This window comes from Stegostoma tigrinum, chromosome 11, assembly GCF_030684315.1.
Source record: "Stegostoma tigrinum isolate sSteTig4 chromosome 11, sSteTig4.hap1, whole genome shotgun sequence".
In the NCBI taxonomy this organism is placed as follows: domain Eukaryota; kingdom Metazoa; phylum Chordata; class Chondrichthyes; order Orectolobiformes; family Stegostomatidae; genus Stegostoma; species Stegostoma tigrinum.
The window spans coordinates 7,850,559-7,874,575 of record NC_081364.1 but is presented as its reverse complement, the minus strand read 5'-3'; the positions used below and the strand labels follow the sequence as shown (position 1 = coordinate 7,874,575).

At 50.1% G+C, this 24,017-nt stretch overlaps 1 protein-coding gene across 4 annotated transcripts in view; it reads right to left on the bottom strand.

Moving 5' to 3' along the window:
- The window catches only part of hmces (5-hydroxymethylcytosine binding, ES cell specific), a 34,120-nt gene extending 11,108 nt beyond the window's left edge, over positions 1 to 23,012 (bottom strand). Inside the window, exons 1-5 of one of the 4 annotated variants that reach the window (XM_059649735.1) lie at positions 22,920 to 22,965; positions 18,817 to 19,313; positions 10,367 to 10,598; positions 3,699 to 3,842; positions 1,763 to 1,885 (exon numbers count right to left, since the gene is read on the bottom strand). In XM_059649735.1, the coding sequence (XP_059505718.1) occupies positions 1,763 to 1,885; positions 3,699 to 3,842; positions 10,367 to 10,555 (456 nt within the window). In that variant the 5' untranslated portion in view covers positions 10,556 to 10,598; positions 18,817 to 19,313; positions 22,920 to 22,965. The other 3 variants (XM_048548201.2, XM_059649736.1, XM_048548202.2) reach the window with 3 other exon arrangements.
- Between the last annotated feature and the right edge of the window lie 1,005 nt (positions 23,013 to 24,017).

Here is a 24,017-nt window from a genome sequence, read left to right as displayed (position 1 = left end):
GAGGAAATGAAGCAAGGGTAATGCAAGAATAAAACATTTTCCACTCAGCGAGTAGCTGAGGTCTGGGATGCACTGACTGGAAATGTGGTGGGGGCAGGTTCAGTTGAGGCACTGAAAAGGGTCATTAGATTGTTATTTGGATAGAAATTTGCATGGATATGGGCAAGGACAGGAGATCGGCACGAAGTAGATCAACCAGAATCTGCAGGATGGGCTGAATAGCCTCATTCTGTGCTGTAACGTTTCTGTGATTCTGAATGACATTACATATCCCTTCTGTAGGAGTCACACTCATTCTTTAAATCACTGACACCATTAATGCTGCATGGTCTGGGAACAATGCCTGGGGTGTCTTGCTTTATGGAACGCACTGTGTGGTGCAGGAACTTTTTTTTAAGCATGCTTGAATCACAAATTATTAAAAAATAACAAACGCAAAACAGTTCCGTTCAGATGTTGCCGAAAATTCCTCATTAGAGATTCAGTCCAGTTGTAACAAAAAGGAAAGGCATTTTCTAAACATGGAAGGAAACTATTTACGTTCCGATTAAGGCTGTGAGGAGATGTCGAAATGTAACAGACCCTTGAAAGATACTGACAGAGAGACGTTTTGACAGTGGTCTTTCCCCACTGCGCTTTGGTGACAGCTGCCTTAAGGTTTACTGCATCTCTCAGCATGTAGTCCTGCATCAGACCAGCAGCTGGCTGGGGCAGTGTGTCGGAGCAAGGGTCTTCAAAGCAGTACATTAGATTTCCTGTACTGCACACACAGGCAGATAATAGTGATAACAATCTTGGTTCATAATTTCCCCAACTCTTCTCTCTCTCTGCGCACCCCACCCCCCCACTCCCTCCCTCTCTGGTTAATTAAACACATTGAGCTAATCAGGAACCTCTCTCTCTCAGATTACACTCTTGGAAATAGGCTGACATTAGAACAATCATCAGCTGAACTTGGTTACATTAATCACAACAAAATAACTGATTCAGGTTAAACGCTGATTGCAGGAACTCACTCAGCAAAATTACGTCTTGTTTTTCCAGAAGGAGACAACGAGGAACACTGTCTCTCTGTCGTTTGGTAACATTTGTTTGGCAGTGATGAAGATGATTACAGTAAGGACTAATTCTGAACATCGCTGTAATCCAGCACTGGTCACCATCCATTTGGGTCTACTGTGCTGTGACACCACTCAGTCATCTTGACCTCTCTCCCACCCAACTCAATGTCCTCTCCCCCCATTCTATCATTTCCTCCCCCTTCTCTCATTCCCTTAATCCCGCCCCCACCATTTCTTTCACAACTCTCTTATTCACTCCTCCCTCATCTCTATCTCCATCTCCATCTCTTTTGCTCTCCTCCCTCCGCCCTCAGTTCTTACTCTCTCTGCCTCCTCAAACCCCACTCTCCCTCCCCGAGCTTGTCACCAATTTACAGAAGGTGGTTAGTTGACATCCTCAGGGAGGAGGACACACTGGCTGCTATTGTGTAGGGCTGGCTCACTTGCTCAGATGTGCAACAACTTCAGAGCTATTTAAATGGGCAGGAGGGCAGCTCGCCATCCATCTGGGTCTACTGTGCCATGAAACCACTTGGTCACCTTGCCTCTCCTTCCCTTGTCCCACCCCACTCCGCATCCTCTCCCTCCCTGTCCTGTCATTTCCTCCCCCTTTGTTTGTCTGTCTCTCTCTCTCTCTCACATTCCCTGTTCCCCTCCTCTCATTCGAATGTTCGATATGAAAATGCACGTGGGGTTCTTACCTCCTCTTTCTCGCAGGTCTGGGGGAAGTAGATGAAGTAAGGTTGCTTCTCACCGTTTTGCCTCTGCCACTCATAGAACCCATCAGCCAGCACCACACAGCGCTGTCCTTTCATAAAGGGATCCTGTTGAAAGACAGCTCACAGTGGGCTTCAGGCATTTTACAGCTGAGGCTGCCCAACCTGACACAACAAGCCAGCCCTGATATTGCTAAGCTAACAAAGCGTGGGGCTGGATGAACACAGCATTGTTATCTCGGATTCTCCAGCATCTGCAGTTCCCATTATCTCTGACATTTTTAAATTCACTCACAGGATGGGGGTGTCACTGGCTAGGCCAGCATTTACTGCCCATCCCTAATGGCCCAGAGATAATGGGAACTGCAGATGCTGGAGAGTCCAAGATAATAAAGTGTGAAGCTGGATGAACACAGCAGGCCAAGCAGCATCTCAGGAGCACAAAAACTGACGTTTCAGGCCTAGGCCCTTCATCCCCCTCTCTGAATGGTCTAGGCCCGAAACGTGAACTTTTGTGCTCCTGAGATGCTGCTTGGCCTGCTGTGTTCGTCCAGCTCCACACTTTGTTATCCTAATGGCCCAGAGGGCAGTTTAGAGCCATACTGCTGTGGGTCTGGAGTAAATGCAGACCAGACCAGGTAAGGATGGCAGTTTTATTCCCTAGAGGACTTTAGTGAACCAGATGGGCTTTCCCAACCAGCACCAGCCTCCCATAAATATCCTGTTTCTCCAACAAGTGGCATGGAACGATGATGTTGATTCCAAGGACTGAGTCAGCGGGCTAGTTGATGGGCAGGCACCAGCTAGTTTTTTAAAAAATTCATTTATGGGACATGGGCATCGCTGGGCTGAGCCAGCATTGCTTTAAATGGGCATTTTCTGTCCATTCCTAATTGCCTAGACCGTAGTCAACCACACTGTTGTGGGTCTGAAGTCACATGATGGCATATTTCCTTCTCTAAAGAACAATTACAGTGGTCACATGGTCACCATTAGATCCCTTTTTTGGTAAAATCGGATGAAATTTTCACCATGTAGTGTGGTGGGATTTGAACTCTTGCTCCTCAGAACATTAACCTGGGATTCTGGATTGCTAACCCAGTGACACTGCCAGTCTACCATCACCTCCCCATGTTCTGGAGCCATTGGTTCAAATCTCATCATGGGGAGCTGGCAGAATTTAGAATTCAATTAATTAAGTTGGGAACAGTAAGCTAATAGAGACCGTGAAACTTGGATCAAATGTTGTAAAAACTCGACTGGTTCACTAATCGTCAGGGAATCATACAGCATGGAAACAGACCCTTCAGTCCAACCAGTCCATGCTGACCAAGTTCCCAAACTAACCTACTCCCATTTCCAGCCAGATTGTTCCTATTCACGCATGTATCCAATTGTCTTTGAAATGTTGTAACCCTACTGCACCTACCATTTCCTCTGGAAGTTTATTCCACACAAAGGCCATTGCTCATAGAAGGAACAATAGCCATCGCTCATAGAAGGAACAAAAACAAAACGGCATTATTTATAGCGACGCGCAAAAGAAGCAACAGCGATGTAAGAAGAATCTTTCTCAGTGAGTCGTTAGGGTCTGGAATCCACTGCCTGAAGGTGTGGAGGAGGGCAGGTTTGATGGAAGCATTCAAGAGGGTGATAATTTGGATAGCAAAAAGCAGGAGATTGGCACTGGGTAATAATGCTTGATTGGAGTACCACAGCAGATATGACGGACTGAATGGCCTCCTTCTGTGTTAGTAACATGGTTGACTCAATTTTACAAAACGGTGAAGCGCGCCATTTAGTTACAAGAGTATTGAGGGTCGGGTCGGTGCAGCCCAGTGACAGCCGCGTTTCAGACAAGATCTGAGGGTGGGGGAGGGGGGAGGGTTGTGCAATCAGGGAGTTTTAGTGAAGATCGAACCTTGTACGAATTCTTGTGCAGCATCCCGTCACTACGGCAGTTACTGGTGTTGTACAGCATTTTGGAGGGATCGCTCTCCCGGAACCAGGAGGGGATAAGACCCCACCGCATGGCCGCTAGCAGCTGCTCAGCGCTCTCTGCATCCTGTCAATGCAAACAGACAGACAGATCGGTCACCCAAAGATCAATATTTACGACCCTTACCCCTCTTTGCTGACTGTTCCGTTCCTGCCTCACAGCAATTCCTGTTGGAAACAACAAAAATTCAGGCATTATAAGCAGCTGCGATGTCCCAGCAGCCAGAGTCCATATATGGAGGTGTTTTGCTGCACTTGTAGAGCTGCGGTGTAGCAGTAATGGTCAGCCAGAGGGTCAGGTTAACGTTATGGGGGCACAAGTTCAAATCCCATCGTAGCACCTGGTGGAATTTAAATTCAGTGATAAATCATTAACATTAAATCCAACTCTGTGACGGTGACCGCGAAACCACTGTCACCAGTCTTAAAAACCCGAGATAACAAAGCGTGAAGCTGGATGAACACAGCAGGCCAAGCAGCATCTCAGGAGCAACTCCCAAGATGCTGCGTGGCCTGCTGTGTTCATCCAGCTCCACACTTTGTTATCTCGGATTCTCCAGCATCTGCAGTTCCCATTATCTCTGAGTCTTAAAAACGCATCTGGTTCACCAGATTCCTGCAGGAAAGGAAATCTGCCCAACATATGACACCAGATTCTCAGCGCTCTTTTTAAAATTATTTAACGGGGCATCGGTGGCTAGGTCACCATTTAATGCCCACCCCTCACAGTCAATCCCGTTGTTGTGGGTCTGGAGTCATGCGTTGACCAGGCCAGGTAAGGTCGGCAGATTTCGTTCCCTAATGGAGATTCGTGAAACAGATGGGCTTTTTTTTATTCATTTGTGGGACGTGGGCGACGCTGGCTGGCCGGCCCAGCATTTATTGCCCATCCCTAGTTGCTCCTTGAGAAGGTGGGGATGAGCTGCCTTCTTGAACCTCCTGTATTCCTCCTGCTGTGGGTCGACCCACAATGCCCTTAGGGAAGGGATTCCAGGATTTTGACCCAGCGAAAGCAAAGGAACAGCGACGTATTTCCAAGTCGGGATGGTGAATGGCTTGGAGGTGATGGCAGTCCCATGTATCTGCTGCCTTTGTCCTTCTAGATGGAAGTGGTAGTGGGTCTGGAAGGTGCTGTCTGAGAATCTTTCTGTGATATCTGAATGACTTCAGAAATCCGAAGCACATTTGGGATTCTTTTGTGGTTAACAAACAGGTTCAATTGGCAGTTAGGAAGGCAAGTGTTTGTTAGCGATAATAGGAACTGCAGATGCTGGAGAATCCGAGATAACAAGGTGTAGGGCTGGATGAACACAGCAGGCCAAGCAGCATCAGAGGAGCAGGAAAGCTGACGTTTCAGCCCTGAACCCTTCCTCAGAAATCCTGAAACGTCAGCCTTCCTGCTCCTCTGATGCTACTTGGCCTGCTGTGTTCATCCAGCTCTACATCTTGTTATCTAAGTGTTTGTTAGCATTCACTTCAAGACAGCTACAATGCAAGAGCAGAGGTGTACTTCTGTGAGCGTATAAAGTTCTGGCTGGAACGCATTTGGAATATTGTGAGCAGTTTTGGGCCATGTATTTAAGGAAAGATGAGCTGGCACCAGAGGGAGTCCAGGGAGGTTTACAGGAATGAAGAGCAATTGAGGGCTCTGGGTCTCCATTTGAAGGAGTTTAGAAGGATGAGGAGGATGTGATCAAAACCTACAGAATCCTAACAGGATTGAATAGAGTGGTCATGGAGAAGGTGTTTCCCATGGCAGGACAGAGTAGCACCTGAGGACATTGTCTCAGAGGGAGGGGATGACCCTTGAGAACTGAGATGAGGAGGAATTTCTTCAGCCATGGGGTGGTGACTCTGTGGGTTTCATTGCTGCAGAAGGCTGCGGATGCAAAGTCATTAAGAGTATTTATGACAGAAATAGACAGGTTATTGATTAGTCAGGGGATAAAAGGATACAATGGAAACGCAGGAGACTGGACTGAGAAACATATCAGCCGTGACCGAATGGTGAAGCAGACTTGATGGACTGAATGGCCTAACTCTGCTCTGATCTCCTATAGTCTTATTATGGAAGGTCAGAATCATAGTAGCACTTAATAGATTTGGCACATCGCTTCTGGATCAGTCAAAAGTAACTAGCCCATAGCCTACAATGCTTGACATCACATGTGCACATCTAAATACTTCATAAATGTTACAAGGATTTCTGCCACTATCATCCTTACTGGCAGTGAGTTCCAGATTTCCAGCAGTCTCTCAAACAGTTTTTCCCTGTCAGGCCATCTCTCTGTCCATTGATGCTGCCAGACCTGCTGAGAGCTTTTGGCATTTTCTATTTTTAGTTCAGATTTCCAGCGTCTGCAGTGTCTTGCTTTTCGTCGTCGTGATAACTGCATTTACTCAAGTAACTGCAGATCTTGTGCGAGAATCAATCTCTCGCTTTAGTCCCCAAAGCTTTCACTTTACGCAGTCCTTGCTGTTTACTGGAGCAGGGTTCAGTCAGAGTCATACAGCACAGAAACAGACCTTTCAGTCCAACTTGTTCATGCCAACCAGGCTCCCCAAACTAAACTGGTCTCTGTTGCCTGCGTTTGGTATGCATCCTTCTAAACCTGTCCTATCCATGTACCCGTCCGAATGTCTTTTAAATGTTGTAACTGTAACAACCTCTACCACTTCCTCTGGCAGCTCATTCCATATGCGCACCACCCTCTGTGTGAAAAAGTTGCCTCTTACGTTCCTATTAAATCTCACCTTAAACCTCTGCCCTCTAGCTCTGGACTCCCCTACCCTGGGAAAAACAACTGTGGCTATTCACCCTATTCATATGCCTCATGATTTTATAAACCTCTATAAAGGTCACCCCTCAGCCTCTGATACTCCAGGGAAAATAGCCCCAGCCTTTTCAGCCTCTCCCTGTAGCTCAAACCCTCCAATCCTTGTAAATTTTTTCTGAACCTTTCCAAATTTAACATCATCCTTGCTATAGCAGGGTGGCCAGATTCATCTGCAGTCTTCCGAAGGTGCCTCAATGTCTTGTACAGCCATGGCACGATGTCCCACTCCCGCACTCAATGCTCTGACCGATAAAGGCAGGTGGGAACAGTCTCTGATGAAGGGTCTAGGCCCGAAACGTCAGCTTTTGTGCTCCTGAGATGCTGCTTGGCCTGCTGTGTTCATCCAGCCTCACATTTTATTATCTGGGAACAGTCTCGTGTTTCCTTCTTTTTAAACAATCAGAACTGAAGTGATTTCTCCGGCCAGATCAATTCAGATTGATTAAACACATTTGTCCTCTACATGACCTTTAATAGTTTCCTACCTTACAAAATGCTCCCAGCCAACGTTACTACTGGGCGAGTCAGGTCCCAGCTCAAAATGTAGTTTAGCATAAAACCCAAAATACTCCAGATGCTGAAAATGTAAAACAAACACACAGAATACTGGAGAAACTCCGCAGTATCTGTGAGGCAGAAACAATAAGTCTCTCTCCAGCATTCTCAGTGTTCATTTCCTTATAATCTGCCCTGATGGAACCTTCGCTTTGTATTCCTTCACTGAAACACCTGCACATAAGGCTGCAGGACTGGCTTTTACAATAAAACTAAAGCTTATTACAAAGCAAAAGTTAAAAAGAAATAAACTGAATCAAGCTTTCTAAGTACAACAAAATAGACAGCAAAACTGAAATCCCATTTATTCCCCAACACTATCACTCTGCAGTTAACCAAATCTGTTGATTGGATAGGGAAGGAAACAATCTATAGCTGTAACTTATCTCTGTTTTCCCCTCAGCTCTAGACTGGTGAAGCCTTTGCCATTAATAGGTACACAGCTGAGAGTACAGACTTTCTCATTACTAGTCTGTAGCAAGCTAACTAAACACTTTCGGTCTGAAAGTTTCACTCTTTCATTGAGGTAACTTATTCCCTTAACTGCTCTGAACAATCTCATTTTGTAGACTGTCCTTGCTTCTGACCTCGGTCAGGTCCCGTTCAAATGAAATACAAAAGCTTCTGAGCTGTTTTTTAAAAAAGTTGCTCATCTAGTACTCTGCTTGAGCTCATGGTTTTATGTTTTCTCTCCCCTTTCTTAAATCCTCAGGCTAAGAAACAAACTTCCATTATCATTCCAGGTATCCTTGAAGTCACCTGGTCTGGCTGACTGTTCCTGAACTTAAAGTGAAACAAGAGAATCATTAGAGGCAAATAAGGACATATACCATGTGGGAAAACATTTAGTTGAGATGAGGCAGAGATCAGGGCAAAGAAGGATGAGTGGCATAGACAGAGTGGAGAGTCAGAGACTTTTTCCCAGGGCGGAAGTGACTGTTACGAGGGGGCATAATTTTAAGGTGATTAGAGGAAGGTATAGGGGAGATGTCAGAGGTAGGTTCTTCACAGAGTATTGGGTGCGTGGAATGTGCTGCTGGCAGTGGCAGTGGAGTCAGATACTTTAGAGACTTTTAAGCAACTCTTGGATAGGCTCATGGAGGATAGTAAAATGTAGGGTATGCAGGGTAGATTGATCTTAGTAGGATAATAGGTCGGCACAATATTATGGGCCGTTGGTCCTGCACTGTTCTGTGTTCTTTTAAGTGCAAAAGCAAGTCTGTTCACCATTAAAACACTGCACCTAAACCAAAAGATTCACTCCAGTTCGACTTGCTGCACAGAGATCCAACATCAGCTGTATTGAGGCAAGCTCAGCATCAGCGAAGATATCTGCACGGGCTCTGCTGTTTCCAGATGACACGTTGAATATGCTGGAAACAGGGGCTCTGTTTTCACAATGTCTCAGTTCCCTGTCAAACATCAGGAACCCCAGCGGACAGCCTGGTACAGTAACTCACAACCACGGCCAGTAATCAGAGTAAGGGTCATCACTGGCCCTTCCGAAGAGCCGGAACCCCTTTGAATGTGGTCAAGGCTTTTCACGCCAAAGTTTTAGGCAAAAAGTAGGGGGTGAGGTTTAGATGGATGCATATGGTAATTCCCAGCCTGGACACATAGAACGCACAACGGGGCTTTAACCAAACAAACCATACCAGTGGATAGCAAAAAGCCTTTTCCCCCCAGAGCGGGGGACTCAATTACTAGGGGTTATGAGTTCAAAGTGAGAGGAGGCAAGTTTAAGGGAGATATGCGTGGAAAGTTCTTTACACAGAGGGTTTTGGGTGCCTGGAACGCATTGCCAGCGGAGGTGGTAGACGCAGACACGTTAGCGTCTTTTAAGATATATCTGGACAGGTACATGGATGGGCAGGGAGCAAATGGACGCAGACTGTTAGAAAATAGATGACAGATTAGGCAGAGGATCTTGATCGGCGCAGGCTTGGAGGGCTGAAGGGCCTGTTCCTGTGCTGTAATTTTCTTTGTTCTTTGTTATACCCCAGCCAGAGAAATGTTTGAGACAGTTAACTCAGACACAAGCTATGGAGAAAAACATCCAATGGCTTTCCATTTATCCCTTTCTTTTCATTTTGGCTTGATTGCAAAGGACAGAAAGGATTGATTTGTGTCTATGAAAGGAGATTAGCAATCGGCCATTCAGCCCATCAGGTCTACCCCACCATTCAATATAATCGTGGCTGATTGTACACGTCAATGCCTTTTAATCAGCCCATCCATATAGCTCTGTACGCCATTGAAAGATCTCTGATCACCGATCTGTATCATAGAATCCCTCCAGTGACCATTCAGCCCATTGTGTCTGCGCCAACCCTCCGAACTGCATCTCACCCTATCCCCGTAACCCCACATTTAGCACGGTCAATCCTCCTAGCCTGCACATTTTTGGACTGAGACAGGAAATCCGCGCACCCGGAGGAAACCCACGGGGAGAATGTGCAAACTCCACTTGGACAGTCGCCCGAGGGTGGAATCGAACCCGGGTCCCTGACGCTGTGAGGCAGCGGTGCTAACCACTGAGACACCGTGCCTCCTATCTTTAACGCAGTCAAAGACTGAGCTTGGCAGGGAATTCCAAAGATTCCCAACCTTCTGAGTATGGAAAAAAGTTCTCTTCATCCTGGATCTAAGTGGCACCCCGCCTTATTTTCAAACTGCACCCCCTGGTTTTACACTCCCCAGTTAGGGGAGCAATTTCATTGGGTTTCCTCTAAGTGCTCCAGTTTCCTCCTACAGTCCACAGATATGCATGTGGGATGGAAGTTCTGAGGAAGGGTCACCAGACCCGTAACATTAACTCTATTTTCTCTTTCACAGATGCTGCCAGACCTGATGGGCTTTTCCAGCAACTTTGCTTTGTTCCCGATTTACAGATTCCACAGTTCTTTAGGATTTTATGCAGGTTGGACGGATTGGCCACGCTAAAATGTTTCACCTGCGTTTAGATTTTAAAACATTTAAAAGGCTAAGGTAATTCAGCTGCACAGACCAGCTTTGTAGACTCCAGATTTATTAATTTAATTCAAATTTAATTTAGCTGTTATGGTGGGATTTGAACACACATCCCCAGTCTGGGTTCCTGAATTAAAGTGACATTCCCCTCTACAGCACAGCGCTCAAAAGACCTGCCTGAACAGCAAAATGCATAAATAGGAACAAGATAAACAACACAAGGAATTACTTTGTGGAAGTGCTTTCTGGACACCAGCACTGCGTTGTTGGAATGTGGGCTTTTGTTGAACGAGGGCTTGTACTTGCCACGGTCACCATCTCTCCACTCTGGGTCCCTCCTCCTCCCTCGCCCATCTCGATAGGCACAGGCACGTCTGATCTGGTCGGCAGCCAGCGAGCACACAGTACGCCCGCACATGGCTGTGAGACACACTCTCGGCACAAATCGTTAGATGTTACGCCTGCAAAAGAGATGATAAGCTGTAAGGATGTTGTTGTGGCCAAGTGATCAAAGGAATGGATTAGACATCTGTTGGGGTCACTCCAGCGAAGGTAAGAATCCTGCTGACTACGATCCTCACACTATTGCGTTGGGGACAACATGGTGGCTCAGTGGTCAGCACCGTGCTCTCTCAGTGCCAGGGACCCAGGTTCGATTCCACCCAAAGAACAAAGAAAATTACAGCAAAGAAACAGGCCCTTCGGCCCTCCAAGCCTGCGCCGATTGAGATCCTCTGTCTAACCTGTCATCTATTTTCTAAGGGCCTGTGTCCATTTGCTCCCTGTGCATCCATGTACCTGTCCAGATACATCTTAAGACACTATCGTGTCTGTGTCTACCACCTCCGCTGGCAATGCGTTCCAGGCACCCACCACCCTCTGTGTAAAGAACTTTCCATGCATATCTCCGATAAACTTGCCTCCTCTCACCTTGAACTCATGACCCCTAGTAACTGAGTCCCCCACTCTGGGGAAAAAGCTTCTTCCTATCCACACTGTCTATACCCCTCATGATTTTGTAGACCTCAATCAGATCATCCCCATCAATCTTCATCTTTCTAATGAAAATAATCCTAATCTCCTCAACATTTCTTCATAGCTAGCACCCTCCATACCAGGCAACGTCCTGTTGAACCTCCTCTGCACCCTCTCCAAAACGTCCACATCCTTTTGGTAATGTGGTGACCAGGACTGTACACAGTACTTTAAAGTGTGGCCGAACCAAAGTCCTATACAACTGTAACATGACCTGCCAACTCTTGTACTCAATACCCCGATGAAGGAAAGCATGCCGTATGCCTTCTTGACCACTCTATAAATAGACCCTCGGGTGACCGTCTGTATGGAGTTTGTCTGGTCTCCTCTCACAGTCACAAAGATGTGCAGGTTGGGTGGATTGGCTATGGGGAATGCAGGGTCAGTGTGGGTCAAATGGCTTGCTTCCACATGGCAGGGACTCTATGAAACATGTTCAGTCCACATAATGGCACAGGGTGAGTGGGGAATTCAGACTAATCCCAAAATTCAAATTTTTATTTAATGTATCTTGAGCCCTTTGCATCCACTGGCTGATAACTCATACATACTCATCGAGCCCCCTCACCACCCCAATAAACTTCTCTGAAATATAATCCTGCAGGACATTAAAGGTCAGAAAAAGCGGGTTTTCTGATCAAGTAACAAACTGAGAGATACGGTCTCTAATCAAGATCTTGAGGGGGAACAGGCTGGAAAATGAAGTGAGATAACAAAGTGTGAAGCTGGATGAACACAGCAGGCCAGGCAACATCTCAGGAGCACAAAAGCTGACATTTCAGGCCTGTTTCTGATGAAGTGTCTAGGCCCTGGGGTCTAGCTTTTGTGTTCCTAAGACGCTGCTTGGCCTGCTGTGCTCATCCAGCTCCACACTTTGTTATCTCAGATTCTCCAGCATCTGCTGTTCCCATTATCTCTGGAAAATGAAGTGATGCAGTTTCCTGATTTCTGATGACCTGGGAGCCTGGAACCAGGGATCAGAGGCCTATGATACCAGGCTGCCATTTAGGATCGAGATGAGGAGAAATTTCTTCACCCAGAGTGGTGACAGCATGCAATTCTCTGCCACAGGAAATGGTTAAGACTAAAACACTGAATGTTTTCCAGAATGCATTAGATATAGCTCCTTGGGGATACAGGGTATGGGGAGAAAGCGGGAACAGGGTACTGAGTTGGAGGATCACTTGTGATCTAATTAAATGGAAGAATGGGCTTGAAGGGCTAAATGGCCTGGTCCAGCACTTATTTTCTATGGTTTTTTTTATTCAATTTGAACACACTCAGGATGGAGTCACTCAGAATGGCAAATTTGGAAGGGGAAAGCAAAAGATACTAAAGTTCTAAGCAACAATTAAAGAAAATTGCCAAGGCAAATTGATTTAGGAGTCAGTCAAAACGCTCCGTGCCCTTAACCACAACCTTACCTCATTCTCTCCATCATCTCCGTAGCCCCACCCTTCACTCGTACATAAATGGGGTTGGGTAGCTTGGATGGCTGCCTGTGATATATAGCGATACCAACAGTGTGGGGTTAATTCCTGCACCAAGGGTTACCACATAGCACCTAGCTTCTCAACCTCCTGCCTCATCTGAGGCAGTGACCCTCAGCTTAAACCACCACTAGTGGTCTCTCTTTGATGAGACAGCAGCCCTATGGCGTGGTTCCACTACGGAGACTTTAACCTTGTACACGGACAGGACAACACTTAGCGACACAGGCGGTGGTTTAGTGATAATATCATTGGACTGGTATAGTGGGTTCTGCTATAATGCATGTTCTGTCAAAGCAAACTGGCTATAACACGGTTGATGAATAAGGGAACACTATTTTCTAAAACACAAACTTGCACTGGCCATAACGCAATTCCACTAGTGCGCAGGGGAGTATGTGTTGACTCTTAATTGTTAAGGACGGATAATAAATGGGGGCAGCTCAGTGGTCAGCACTGCAGCCTTACAGCACCAGGGGCCTGGGTTCGATTCCAGCTTTGGGTGACTGTCTGTGTGGAGTTTGCACATTCTCCCCGTGTCTGTGTGGGTTTCCTCCGGGTGCTCCAGTTTCCTCCCACAATCCAAAGATGTGCGGGTTAGGTGGATCGGCCATGCTAAATTGCCCATAATGTTCAGGGGTGTGTAGATTAGGTGGGTTACGGGGGGGCGGGGGGGGGGGGGAGTCTGATGGTCAGTGTGGACTTGTTGGGCCGAAGGGCCTGTTTCCACACTGTAGGGTTTCTATGATCGTGATTGTTTCACAGGCTCTGTGTTGAGAGTACATACAATGTTAGTGTCAAAAACAGTCCCTGTGCTAGCATCACGTGATCATTTTGTGGGCTTTGTTGTTAAGTGCTTTCTATAAGATCTGCAGTACAACCTCCTCCCCCATCAAGACATCATTCAAGGTAGTGTTAAATTTATCTTTATTTCATTATTAGATATAAATTCAATAACTATTCAAACTGCACCATCCTGTGTGTTAGGCTTTTGAGTGATTTCTGAGCAATTTTGAGCAATGAATTTTGCTGGTCTGCCCCTAACACTACTTTTCCCACAGGCCCCATTATTTCTCTAGCGCGAGTTTCTATAAAGTGGTGATGCACAGGAATGCAACGTTATAGCAGAAAGGACTGGATTCTCAAACCCCAGACTAATGCTGCAGAGGTATGGGTTTGATTGGCACATGGCAAAATCTGAATTCCATAAAAGAAAACCCAGGAATTAAAAGCTAGCCTGTAAAATTCCAACTTGTTTACTAATGTCTGTTTGGGAAGGAAATCTCCCCTTACTCGCTGTGACCATGTGCGACACCCAGACCCACAGCAAACGTGGCTGACTCATAATTCTAACAAGCCCATCATTTCAAAGGCATCTAAGGATAGACTATAAATGCTGGCCCAATCAGCAATACCTACATCCCATGAACAAATCTTAAAAATAAACTTCAAAAGACTTTCCAAAATAAAAGCGAGAGCTGGCAAGACCATGGGCCTAGTGCGGGAAAACAGAACTAAGATAGGTAATAGCATCTTTTTGCCAGTACAGGCTTGATGGGATGAAGGACCTCCTCTACACCATGATTCTATGAAAGACCAGCTGAAAGATTTTTTTAAAGATAGCTCAGAAGGCAAGTAAAATATTTAAGAGGAGGACAAGAAGTTGGCTTTTGATGAGCAATGTTGATGACTGACCAACCGACTAGTCCAACTGCAAGCCCCTAGAGGACTTTCTGACAATTGGAAACATTTCCTCTTGATTATGAGTCCATTTGTAAGCTGATGCCCTAATGATATCTTGCAGCCCTTCAACTCTGAGGACTTCTTTAGGGGCTGGGGCTGGAGGGTTTGAGCTACAGGGGGAGGCTGGGGCCATGTTCCCTGCAGCATCGGGGACTGAGGGGTGAGTTCACAAAGTCAGGAGGGGCATGGATAGCGTGACCAGCCAAAGTCCTTTCTCCCAAGATGGGGGATTCCAAAACTAGAGGGGCATAGGTTTAAGATCAGAGGGGCAAGGTTTAAAAGGGACCCAAGGGGCAACTTGTTCACGCAGAGGGTGGTGGGTGTGTATGGAATGAGTTGCCAGAGGAAATGGAGGCTGGTACAGTTACAAAATTTAAAAGGCATCTGGATGGGTATTTGACTAGAAAGGGCTTAAAAGGATATGGGTCAAATGCTGGCAGGTGGAACTGGGTCAGTTTGGGATGTCTGGTCAGTGCGGACAAACTGGACTGAAACGTCTATTTCGATGCTGTATGACTCTACGTTCCTCAAAAACTATCCTTTTCATTCCTTCACTCAGCTGGTGACAACAATACCGTCAGTGGTGCAGACTGTGAAGCCTAGAATTCCCACCCTAATCCCCTCCACCATACCACACACACACTGGCCAACATAAAGCCCTGCTTAAGATCTACCCCAAGGGGTCAATCTTTTGGGTACTTGTCCTATGTCCAATGTTTTGGTTCTCTGAAAACGTTCTTTTGTCTGATTTTGCCCCAGGGAAGAACCTGGTGATCTTCCACTGTGTTAAAAACAGTACACAAATTTTGAACTGGCCGAACAACTAGCTTACTCTTGCTTTTGAGCCAGTAAGTTCAATAGCTTTAGCAGGTTAAAAATCAACCAGTAATACGCACACACATAGGGCGCTCAGCTTGTTAAAACATAGACAAAAGAAGTACCATTCTGCTGTCTTCAATCAGATTGGAACATATAAAAAATTTCCTGTTCTCTGCCCAATGGGAGGGGGCCTGTTAAGAACTCCCACCAGCATTTTCTGACTGGAGATTTCATCAAGCATTTCTGACTGAATGAGTAGAGATTCTTCGTCCCTCATGTCCTTATGGCATTCTTTACTCACGTGGCTCTCTCTCCTTGGGTCGCTCTGATTTTTTAAAATATATGGAAACCCTGGATTATTTATTTTCCACCTCCAGTCACCTTGAAACCATGTCTCAGTAACAGTGAGAGTGATTGAGATCTAATCACTATTTGTTAGAGTGAAGGACGGGGAGGCTGTTAGGCCTATTGCTACTGCACAGCATCTATTACATAATGCTTCAGGGACAGCAGGAACTGCAGATGCTGGAGAATCTGAGATAACAAGGTGTAGAGCTGGATGAACACAGCAGGCCAAGCAGCATCAGAGCAGGAGGAAAGCTGATGATTTGGGCCTAGACTCTTCTTCAGACCCTTCAGATTTTTCTAAAGGGTCCAGACCCAAAATGTCAGCCTTCCTGTTCCTCTGATGCTGCTTGGCCTGCTGTGTTCATCCAGCTCAACACCTTGTTATCTCTATTACATAATGCTAGTCTCTTACCGTATACCCATGGACACCATTTCTATCCCAATAGCCATTCAATGCCCGTCTTGAATGCCTTAATTGAACCTGGCTCCACCACATTCGAGACTAACTACTCGCTCAGTGGAGAAAACAAAGTGTGGAGCTGGATGAACACAGCAGGCCAAGCAGCATCTTAGGAGCACAAAAGCTGATGTTTCGGGCCTAGACCCTTCGGGGGGGGGGGGGGGGTTCTGAAATAAATAGGGAGGCGGACCAAAGACGGATAGAAGAGAAGATAGGTGGAGAGGGGAGTATAGGTGGGGTGGTAGGGAGGGGATAGGTCAGTCCGGGGAGGACGGACAGGTGAAGGAGGTGGGATGAGGTTAGTAGGTAGGAAGTGGAGGTGCAGCTTGAGATGGGAGGAGGGGATAGGTGAGAGGAAGAACAGGTTAGGGAAGCGGGAACAAGCTGGGCTGGTTTTGGGATGCGGTGGGGGAAGGGGAGATTTTTGAAGCTCGTGAAGTCCACATTGATACCATTGGGCTGCAGGATTCCCAGGCGGAATATGAGTTGCTGTTCCTGCAACCTTCGGGTGGCATCATTATGGCACTGCAGGAGGCCCAGGATGGGCATGTCGTCTAAGGAATGGGAGGGGGAGTTAAAATGGTTATTATCTCTCCCATTATCTCTGATCACAATTTTAACCTCACCGGGATGACTAACCTGAAGAAGTTACCCTCCTCCCTCCGGACCTGAAGGTTGCAGCTGAAATGTCAGCCTTTGTGCTCCTGAGAGGCTGCTTGGCCTGCTGTGTTCATCCAGCTCGACACTTTGTTATCTCAGATTCTCCAGCATCTGCAGTTCCCACTATCCCCGCTCAGTGGAGAAGTTTTTTTTCTCACATTACTCTTGCTTCATTTGCACCTCACTTTAAATCTGTGTCCTTGTGCTCTTTTTCCGAATTAGATCAGAACAAGCTGTTCCATCCGTCCAGCCCACTCTTGATTTTAAAAAACCTGTTAAATATTCTTCACTCCAAGGAGAACAGTCACAATTCAACAACCAAGTTAAATATCACCTCCCTGCTCTTGTACCCTATGCACCTACTGATAAAGTCGAGAACACTGCATGGTGTATTAAATGCTGTTCTCCACCCGCCCTGTCACTTTCATATGATCTGTGCACAATATGCCCAGCACCCGCACCCACCCCCCCTTCAGAACTGTACCCTCAATTTTCTGATGTATTTCAGTGTTCTCTCTGGCAAAGTGCATCACCTCACTCTTCCCTGCATTGAATCTTGTCCCTCTCCTATCTGCCCCCTCCACCACTTGTCAAGGCCCTTCTGGAGTTCCACACTGTCCTTCTCACGCCTCACAACTCTTCAGAGATTCACGTCATCAAGAAAGCACAACAACTCCTCTACTTCCCCACAAGGCCAAGGAAATTTTGCATTTCAGTAAAGACTCTTACCAATTTTCATAGATGGACTGTAGACAGAATTCCGTCTGGATGCATCATAGGAACTGCTCGCCCCAAGACCACAAGAGACTATGGAGTGGTGAACATAGCCCAGTCCATCACACAAAACAGCCTTCCATCCATCGACTCCATCTATACCTCCTGCTGCCTTAGGAAGGAAGCCAACATAGTCAAAGACCCCTCCCACCCCATTTACACTCCCTATCTCCCTCTTCTGCCGGGCTGAAGTTATATTTTTGAATATACAAACAAACAGATTCAAAAACAGCTTCTTCCCTGCCATTATCAGGCTTTTAAACAGACCTCTTCAATGGCAATTCTGATCTCTCTCTCTCTCTCTCTTTCTTTTCCCCGCCGGTACAACACTGTATTCTACACTCTGTTCTGCTACCACAATGCACTCTGTATGGTACAATCTGCCTGTATAGCACACAAAACAACTTTTCACTGTATATTGGTACATGATGACAACAAACCAATCAATAATCCCTTGTATCTTTGGGAACCCATCCCAATGGAATAGTACAGCGATAGAAGGAACTGCTGATGCTGGAGAATCTGAGACTAGGGGTCTGGACCTGAAAACGTCAACATTCCTGCTCGGCCTGTGTTCATCCAGCTTCACACCTTGTCCCAATGGAATAGTATTTTTTTTTCTGAACTCCCTCCCCACAAAATGCTGGCGTCAGTGCCCCACAGACTGTAACATCACCCTCACACCGCTCTTTGGGTTGTGTGTTTAAATTCACCACCTTCCTTCATCCCGTCTCATTTGGCTGGTGACGAGGGGAACAATCCTGAGTTGACACAAGGTGGCTTAGTGGTTAACACTGCTGTCTCACAGCACCAGGGACCCGGGTTCAATTTCATGCTCAGATGACTGCGCAGAGTTTGTACGTTCTCTCCGTGCCTGCGTGAGTTTCCTCCCACAGTCCAAAGATGTGCAGGTTAGGTGGATTGGCCATGCTAAATTGTTCGTAGTGTTCACGGATGTGCAATTTCATGGGAAATGCAAGATTACAGGGATGGGTCTAGGTGGGATACTCTTTGGAGGGTCTGTGTGAATTCGATCGGCTGAATGGCTTCCACCCTGTAGGGTCTCTGTGATTATTTTTAAATGTTCTACTTTTCTTTAAAATTTGGACCCTATTCCTTCAAACTGTCACAGGAATGACGTTCTACTATGTCGTTGGTTCCCACATGGTCCACAACAAATGGATTTGCCTTGTCGATAACCAGGGAGAATGACAGTAAGTGGTAGGAGGGTCAGAGGGGGAGTCGAAGGAATGCTACGTCACCCAGACAGTGCAGGGTACCTGAGGATCCCTACCCGGGAGGTTGCCACAGACCATAACCCCTGAAATGTTTAAATAATCGCGTACATACCTGGAATTGCTGCGACCTACCAGGCTACAGAGCAGGAACTGAAAAGGGGGATGTCGTTGTTGACTGCAGATATGACTGACTGAAGGGCCCCTTTCTGAGCTGCTAACTTGTTTGATCTCACTCGCAGGACGTGAGAAATATTTCTTGACGTTAAGTCGGCAGATTTTGGCCGTTAGAAAACACACCTGCAGCGAGCACCGAGCTACACAGATGAGGAAAGTTTATAGATCTGATATCCGGACTCTGCACCGCAGGGACAGCTGGTCTAAACCATGTGGGGATAGTGCTGCAATATTTGACCTCAGTGCCTTTCTTATTTAGAGGAGGAGGGAGTCTACTCCTGATACTCCCAAGTGAATCCCGATAGGCAATGTGCATACACATACTGGGTGAGGATAGAGTGAAGTTTGGCAATTACAGTGCACGTTAATAACAGCAAATGCATATAAAATTATCTTGAGCATCCAAAAATCACCACCCACAGAAGAGAGGAAACGCTGCAACAAAAATAATGACAGCAGTCAGAACAAAACTAGCAATTTACAAATTACATTACAAAACACAAGAGATGATTATTTGGAAAAGCACTGATTACTCACTACAGTACTTTGTGACTTTCTTTAAGGAGAACATATTTCTAACTGCTCAAATACACAAAAAACAGTCTAACGTCCTAAAGTGTGTGACAGACAGTGAGCAAACCAGTTGCAACTTTAAAGTCGCATTCTTTGTTGGTGTTTCATATCTAAACTAATTCAACATCTCATGTCTCAAGATTGAGTCAAATAAACTCAAAAACATTTCAGTAACGGCAAATGTTAAGGACAAAACTACCTTTTGAATATCAACCGTTCCCTAGTCCCTTTTCAAAATCAAATTATTGATAACAATGATACAAAAAAGTTAAACCCAAACAGCAAGGCACCAAAAATAAGATAAAGAACTGGGAACGCTGGAAATCTAAAACAAGGACAGAAATTGCTGGAAAAACTCAGCATGTCTGGCAGCATCTGTGGAGAAAAAAACCAGTATTAATGTTTCAAGTCCCACTCTGCTTTCTCACAGATGCTGCCAGCCCTGCTGTGTTTTTGCAGCAATTTCTGTTGTTTACTTACAAAAGTCACTTGAAGAGCCTGGGGGGTTGGGGGAGGAGGGCACAGGGGTTGGGGGGGGGGGGGGGGGGGGGGGAGAAGAGCGCGGGGGTGGGGGGGGAGAGAAGAGCGCGGGGGTGGGGGGGGAGAGAAGAGCGCGGGGGTGGGGGGGGAGAGAAGAGCGCGGGGGTGGGGGGGGGAGAGAAGAGCGCGGGGGTGGGGGGGGGAGAGAAGAGCGCGGGGGTGGGGGGGGGGGAGAGAAGAGCGCGGGGGTGGGGGGGGGAGAGAAGAGCGCGGGGGTGGGGGGGGGAGAGAAGAGCGCGGGGGTGGGGGGGGAGAGAAGAGCGCGGGGGTGGGGGGGGAGAGAAGAGCGCGGGGGTGGGGGGGGAGAGAAGAGCGCGGGGGTGGGGGGGGGAGAGAAGAGCGCGGGGGTGGGGGGGGAGAGAAGAGCGCGGGGGTGGGGGGGGAGAGAAGAGCGCGGGGGTGGGGGGGGAGAGAAGAGCGCGGGGGTGGGGGGGGAGAGAAGAGCGCGCGGGGGGGGGAAGAGCGCGGGGGGGGAAGAGCGCGGGGGGGGGAAGAGCGCGGGGGGGGGAAGAGCGCGGGGGGGGGGAAGAGCGCGGGGGGGGGAAGAGCGCGGGGGGGGGAAGAGCGCGGGGGGGGGAAGAGCGCGGGGGTGGGGGAGAGAAGAGCGCGGGGAGAGAAGAGCGCGCGGGGGGGGGAAGAGCGCGGGGGGGGAAGAGCGCGGGGGGGGAAGAGCGCGGGGGGGGGAAGAGCGCGGGGGGGGGGGAAGAGCGCGGGGGGGGGAAGAGCGCGGGGGGGGGGAAGAGCGCGGGGGGGGGGAAGAGCGCGGGGGGGGGGAAGAGCGCGGGGGGGGGGAAGAGCGCGGGGGGGGGGAAGAGCGCGGGGGGGGGGAAGAGCGCGGGGGGGGGGGAGAGCGCGGGGGGGGGGGAGAGCGCGGGGGGGGGGGAGAGCGCGGGGGGGGGGGAGAGCGCGGGGGGGGGGAGAGCGCGGGGGGGGGGAGAGCGCGGGGGGGGGGAAGAGCGCGGGGGGGGGGAAGAGCGCGGGGGGGGGGAAGAGCGCGGGGGGGGGGAAGAGCGCGGGGGGGGGAAGAGCGCGGGGGGGGGGAAGAGCGCGGGGGGGGGGAAGAGCGCGGGGGGGGGGAAGAGCGCGGGGGGGGGAAGAGCGCGGGGGGGGGGAAGAGCGCGGGGGGGGGAAGAGCGCGGGGGGGGGGAAGAGCGCGGGGGGGGGGAAGAGCGCGGGGGGGGGAAGAGCGCGGGGGGGGGAAGAGCGCGGGGGGGGAAGAGCGCGGGGGGGGAAGAGCGCGGGGGGGGAAGAGCGCGGGGGGGGGAAGAGCGCGGGGGGGGGAAGAGCGCGGGGGGGGGAAGAGCGCGGGGGGGGGAAGAGCGCGGGGGGGGGAAGAGCGCGGGGGGGGGAAGAGCGCGGGGGGGGGAAGAGCGCGGGGGGGGGAAGAGCGCGGGGGGGGGAAGAGCGCGGGGGGGGGAAGAGCGCGGGGGGGGGAAGAGCGCGGGGGGGGGAAGAGCGCGGGGGGGGGAAGAGCGCGGGGGGGGGAAGAGCGCGGGGGGGGGAAGAGCGCGGGGGGGGGAAGAGCGCGGGGGGGGGAAGAGCGCGGGGGGGGGAAGAGCGCGGGGGGGGGAAGAGCGCGGGGGGGGGAGAGCGCGGGGGGGGGAGAGCGCGGGGGGGGGAGAGCGCGGGGGGGGGAGAGCGCGGGGGGGGAAGAGCGCGGGGGGGGAAGAGCGCGGGGGGGGAAGAGCGCGGGGGGGGAAGAGCGCGGGGGGGGAAGAGCGCGGGGGGGGAAGAGCGCGGGGGGGGGAAGAGCGCGGGGGGGGGAAGAGCGCGGGGGGGGGAAGAGCGCGGGGGGGGGAAGAGCGCGGGGGGGGAAGAGCGCGGGGGGGGGAAGAGCGCGGGGGGGGAAGAGCGCGGGGGGGGAAGAGCGCGGGGCTGGGGGGGGGGAAGAGCGCGGGGCTGGGGGGGGGAAGAGCGCGGGGCTGGGGGGGGGGGAGGAGTGTGCAGGGGCTGGGGGGGGAGGAGTGTGCAGGGGCTGGGGGGGAGGAGTGTGCAGGGGCTGGGGGGGAGGAGTGTGCAGGGGCTGGGGGGGAGGAGTGTGCAGGGGGTGATGGAGGAGGGAGGAGTGGAGTGTGCAGGGGGTGGGGGGGGGAAGAGTGTGCAGGGGGTGGGGGGGGGGAAGAGTGTGCAGGGGGTGGGGGGGGGGAAGAGTGTGCAGGGGGTGGGGGGGGGGAAGAGTGTGCAGGGGGTGGGGGGGGGAAAGAGTGTGCAGGGGGGGGAAGAGTGTGCAGGGGGGGGAAGAGTGTGCAGGGGGTGGGGGGGGAAGAGTGTTCAGGGGGTGGGGGGGGAAGAGTGTTCAGGGGGGGGGGGGAAGAGTGTTCAGGGGGTGGGGGGGAGAGAGAGTGTTCAGGGGGTGGGGGTGGGGGGGAGAGTGTGTTCAGGGGGTGGGGGTGGGGGGGAGAGTGTGTTCAGGGGGTGGGGGGGAGTGTGTGCAAGGGGGGTGGGGGGGGTAAGTGTGTGCAGGGCGTGGGGGGGGAAGTGTGTGCAGGGCGTGGGGGGGGGGAAGTGTGTGCAGGGCGTGGGGGGGGTGGAAGTGTGTGCAGGGCGTGGGGGGGGGGGGAAGTGTGTGCAGGGCGTGGGGGGGGAAAAGAGTGTGCAGCGGGTGGGAGGAGTGCAGGGGTGGGGGGAAGGGGTGTTCCTGCGGCGTGGCGGGGGGGGGGGTGAACCCAAGACTCAGATGTGACCCGCTGCTGTGAGGCCTGGACCACAGCCCCTTGCTGCTCTCGGTGCCTTTCTCTCCGTGCTGAATACCTGCAGGAAGTATAACGGGGATGGAAAAGTTCTGGCCCAGGCCGGCAGCGAGGGAAGGCAACTCTCCCTGAAGACGCCCCTTCTATCCCCGCCCTGTGCTCACTGCCACATGTTTCCGCCGCCTCGTTCCCTTCACCTGGCCAACTGGATACATCAGATTGTTACATTGACACACACCTTGGTGCGGCAGCCGCTACATTGTATCCGGCTCCCAGAGGCACGTGACACCCGGCGTTGAGGGGACGTCGGCTGGGCTGACGTCACGACACCCGGCTCCCGCCGTAACGCGCATGCCGCGCTCCTTACGTGCATAGTCCCGCCCGGCCGCCATACTGTTGAGGTCAGCCCCTGTGCCACTAGCTCCAAAGGCTGGAAATGTTCCTTTCTCCACTTCACTCCCTCTACTCCTGGATCCCTTCACCCCGTGCCCCCCACCCAACCACCACAGGTCATCTCCAATTTTTTTTATCCCTATCACCACTCACCCCCACCCCACCTCCGGATGAATTTGTTTATCAGCCCTTCTGCGTCTCTCTTCCTCGGTGGTCATCTTGGCTCAGAAAGCAACAAACGCTGAAGACCTGGCAGCATCGTTGGCGAGAGAGACCGAGCTAATGTTTTGAGTCTAGGTCATGGTGCAGACCATTTCGCCCATCGTCACTGTGCTGGCCCTCCCAATCAGAAATTCTCCCAGTGGCATTTGCCCGTGGACAAAATTTACACAGAAACTCCACAAAGAGAAGGAGAAATTAAATAACTGAAACCAAAGCATTAAGATTTAAGAGATAATGGGAACTGCAGATGCTGGAGAATCCAAGATAATAAAATGTGAGGCTGGATGAACACAGCAGGCCAAGCAGCATCTCAGGAGCACAAAAGCTGACGTTTCGGGCCTGGACCCTTCATCAGAGAGCCTCTCTGATGGCCCGAAACGTCAGCTTTTGTGCTCCTGAGATGCTGCTTGGCCTGCTGTGTTCATTAAGATTTAAGAAATGAGTTAATCCTGTGGTGTCCACATCCCCTGAAGGAATACAAATAAATAATGGTCTAACTCCGTCTCGAGTGTTGTCTGATTAAACCTGCTTCCAATGAACTTTCTGACTCATCACTGGCATTTACTTCTGTCGGTTCCTTTTTAACTAATTGCTTTAAATCTGTGACCTCTCATTCTCGGTCCTTTCACACATGGAATAATTTTCTCCCTATCTACTCCGTGCAGAACACTCACGATTTTGAACAGTTCCGTTCATATCCTCGAGGAGAAAAACTCCAAGG